This window comes from Arachis ipaensis, chromosome B10 (assembly GCF_000816755.2).
Source record: "Arachis ipaensis cultivar K30076 chromosome B10, Araip1.1, whole genome shotgun sequence".
Taxonomy (NCBI): Eukaryota; Viridiplantae; Streptophyta; class Magnoliopsida; order Fabales; family Fabaceae; genus Arachis; species Arachis ipaensis.
The window spans coordinates 132174181-132178322 of NC_029794.2; the positions used below are offsets into that span (position 1 = coordinate 132174181).

A 4142-nucleotide genomic window follows, 5' to 3' on the forward strand; every position below is an offset into this window, starting at 1 on the left:
CATGAAGATGAAACCCAAATCAAAAGTATAAAAATATATATACACCAGCATTTATCACATAATAATCTGATAATCATATATCACATAATATATATACACCATATATATATATATCACATAATCATATTAGTACATATCAAATGTTCCATCGATCAATAACCAAATTGAAAGAGAATGAAGGAAGAAGAAAAATCATCATTGCATGCATGCAGCTCACTTAGAAAGCCAACAAGCCGACGACGGCGACGGCAGCGAAGGCAGCAGTAGAGCCCTTAAGTGCAGCACCACCATTTTCTTCATCACCTTGTGCGGCGGAATCGTCACCGCTGTCGTCTTTCTCGCTGTAGGCGGCGAATTCGTCGACAGGTCCAGGTGCCGGAGCGCTGCCCTCAGCGGCCTCACTGGCTGGTGCCGGTGGCGATGCAATGCTTTCTTCATCGGAAGAACTCGGCGTAGCTGCCTTTGGAGACGATACGGATTTAGATGGTGGTGACTTAGTTGTTGCTGTTGCTGTTTCGTTTGATGGAGATGATTTTGGTGCTGCTACTGGTCCCCTTTGCGCCATGGCCATGCTTGCAAGAGCAACCAAGATGAGTGCAACAACAATTGGACGTGCCATTTTTTTTTTATTTTTTTTATAATAAAGAAGAAAAGTATTACGTTAGAGACTCTTGGTTTAATCTGCTTTTATTATTCTTTCTATCTCCCTACTGAGAAAGAGAAAGAAAAAAAGATATTCTAATTGCAGACTAACTTAAAGAATGAGAAACATGTTGCCATGGGAGGAATAATTTATAGGGGAGATTTTATTTGTTTTTTTTTAGAATGTGAGAAAAGATTGGGGGATCATGTGGAGGGAATTGGATGATGGAGGAAAAGAAACAAATTTGTGCTCATTTTAGAAATTAGGGTCAAATTTTGGTAGGATTTAAATACTATTATTAATGTATACTATTAATAAAGGAGGAGATTGTTCCTTTTCGTGCCTAAATTAGTTTTTTTTATTTTAATCATTCTTTTGTCTGATTCATTTAACGATTTAAACCATCTCATCCTTCTTTGCTTAACTGTTCTTTTTTGGTTTTAGCTTAGTTAAAAAGTTTGAGGAATACTCACATGGAAGATGATATTGTGAATTCTTACATAGTTAAGTAAACATATTTAGTTAAATATATTAATTCATCTAATAATTCACAATACTATTTTTATGTAAAAATATTATTACTAAAAAATTTTATTGTAATATATATAAACTTGATACATGTATATCAAATATATTACGTGTATATCTAAAAAAGAAAATGCTAGGGGACAATAATTTTGTTGAACAATATGAACAACCACCAATCAAATAACCATCTATACACTAGTAAAATAAATATCCGATATATCTATTATTTACATTGTTTAATATTTTCATTATTTACCTATACTTTTCCATCTAAAATAAAATCAGTAAAATCGAACCATACATTAAGTAAAAAAATCAAGTCTTTTTGTTGTGTGTAGACAACACATAATAAGAACTGGTTGGGGTTTTGATTTTTTTTTTTTTTTTGAAATTTGATTTTAGTTTTATTTGAAGAGAAATTTAATAAGTAAAGTTTGCGTATTAAGAAAATTGAGTTTATGTTTTACTTTTTTTGGTTTAGTGAATATTATTCTAATAAGTCTTATTTTTTATACAAAGAACAAAATAATGTTCAAGGCAGAAGGTCTCTCCTTCTTGCTACACAAGGCAGAATAAAACAGATTAATTCAGGGTCTTTAGATACATAGGCGATGTTCCAAGGTCAACCGCCTCCTCTTTGCTGATGATTCCATTTTATTCTATAAGGCTAATCTTGAAACATGTTCAAATATCTTGCATTTATTTAATTCTTATGAAAACATAGTGGCCATAGGGTAAATCTTAATAAATCTGCTGTATTCTTTAGCCACAACACTCCCTCCACTACTCGTACACTACTAGCTAACTCTATGAATATTAATCATATTGGGGCTCAGGATAAATACCTTGGTTTGTCGTCTATAGTCTCTAAATCGAAAAAGGCTACTTTTAGTATGATAAAAAAAAAGGTTCCGAAAAAAATCCAAGGGTGGAAGCGCAATCTTCTATCGTCAGGTGGTAGACACGTATTGCTTAAGGCAGTGGGAGAAGTTATTTCTATTTATACATTGTCTTGCTTCAAGTTGCCTGATGGTTTAATTTCGAAAATTCACTCTCTACTTTCTCAGTTCTGGTGGGGACAAAAAGGTTCTGAAAGACGGATGACTTGGATTAGTTGGGATACTATGACTCGCCCACGAAGAGAATGAGGCCTTGGATTTAAAGATCTCAGATTCCAAAATCTGGCGCTTTTAGGCAAACAGTTTTGTCGACTCGTAATACAGCCTACTTCCCTATTATCCAAAATTCTAAGAGGTAAATACTTTAGCAATGGTAATGCTATAACGGCAGAAATTGGAGTCTTACCTTCTTGGGGATGGAGGAGCATACTTAAAGGCCGAAAGATTGTTGAAAAAGGTCTTAATTGGGCTGTGGGTACTGGAGAGAATATCCGAACCTTTGAGGATCCTTGGCTTCCTCCTATGTATCCTTTAATGATTTCTGACATGCCAAATAGACAGGCTATTTCTGAGTTGGTTCCAAGAGTTAAAGATCTAATTACTGAAGACAGGAATTGGAATCAGAATTTCATTCAACAATTATTTTTCCAAGACGTTGCAAACAGGATTTTGTCAGTTAAAATTCAGTAGAGTAGGGACAAATTGCAATGGAATTTGAACAAATCCAAGCAATATGATACAGCTTCAGGTTACAGAATTGGCTATTTATTTTACCATCCACCTCTGGAGCTTTGTCCTAATTATATGCAACAGAAAGGATTGATCTATGGAAGTTGAACTTGCCTCATAAAATTAAGCTATTTATCTGGAAAGCTCTCCATGGCCGGCTTCCGGTGCTTGCTCAGATTCATCACCGCATCCCATCTATATCACCAATATGCCCCTGCTGTCATGAAGCAACAGAAACAGTCACTCATTGTTTGATCGATTACTCTAGAATTAAAGATGTATGGTCTCAGAGTTATCTTCGTGACTGTCTTCCCCCTCAGAATCCTAACGACTTTTGGACATGGTGGACTGCATCAACAGAGATGCTTAACCCATTGAAGAATGCTGACTGTAATCCTCAATTGCTTGCCATCATTTGCTGGAACTGCTGGAAAGCTCGCAACCAGTTGATTTTTGAAGGTTCTACTTCAATACCGTCTGCCATTCTAGTAAGTTCTGTCAAGTTACTCTGTGAAATCCAAAGAACTCCCAATTTAGGTCGTCACCTCTATGAGGCAAACTCTTAGTTGCATTCAATTTGATTTATCATTCTTTTTTCTTTAAAATTTTTTTTCGTTTTTTGACCACGCACCGTTAGATGAATGCCTTAAGTGTAGTGTTATTGGGAAATTCCCACCTTTTATTATGCTATTCTGCTTTTAGACATCTTTATATTTCATTTTTCAATAATTAATAAAATATAACCTACTATTTAAAAAAAAATGTCCATTAAAAAAGTATAAACATAGTGAGATTGATATATTAATAACTTGTACCAAAGTACGCTTATAAATAGATCGATCCATCTGACCTATTTTTTATTAGCCGAATGAAAACAAGTGTATGCTGTCATACTAATTAATCATGTTTTTTAATAATGTCTGTTAGGCGAGCCTTTAATTAGGAAAAAATAATCTCTGTTTATTTTAACTTATTTTTTATCACCAAAATGTTATCAATCATCGAAAGATTTATAATTTTAAAATGGTTCAAATTTGCAACTAATCGAACTCTAGATTTTTTGGATATAAAGCTCCTACGTAAAAATTCAAAAAATTTACACCGATAAAAAAGATAATATTATCTAACACAGCAAATACCACAAGAACTAAAATTACCTTTTAACATTATAAACGATACTCGCAGTAACGTTGTTAATCTATATAACTGACTTACCATACTTAGATAATGTTTTATTGTTGCTATAAATTACAGTTTTAATCATCTATAAAAATATTAAAATTTATTCTATACTATAATATCTCTCTTCATTAATTAAGAGAACATTTGAATAAATAACTTAA

General features: G+C 33.4%; 1 protein-coding gene across 1 annotated transcript; it reads right to left on the reverse strand.

Annotated features, from left to right (window-relative positions):
- LOC107621288 (classical arabinogalactan protein 10-like) lies at positions 218 to 619 on the reverse strand. Its single transcript, XM_016323322.1, has one exon. The coding sequence runs from the start codon at positions 617 to 619 to the stop codon at positions 218 to 220; it is 402 nt and encodes a 133-aa protein (XP_016178808.1).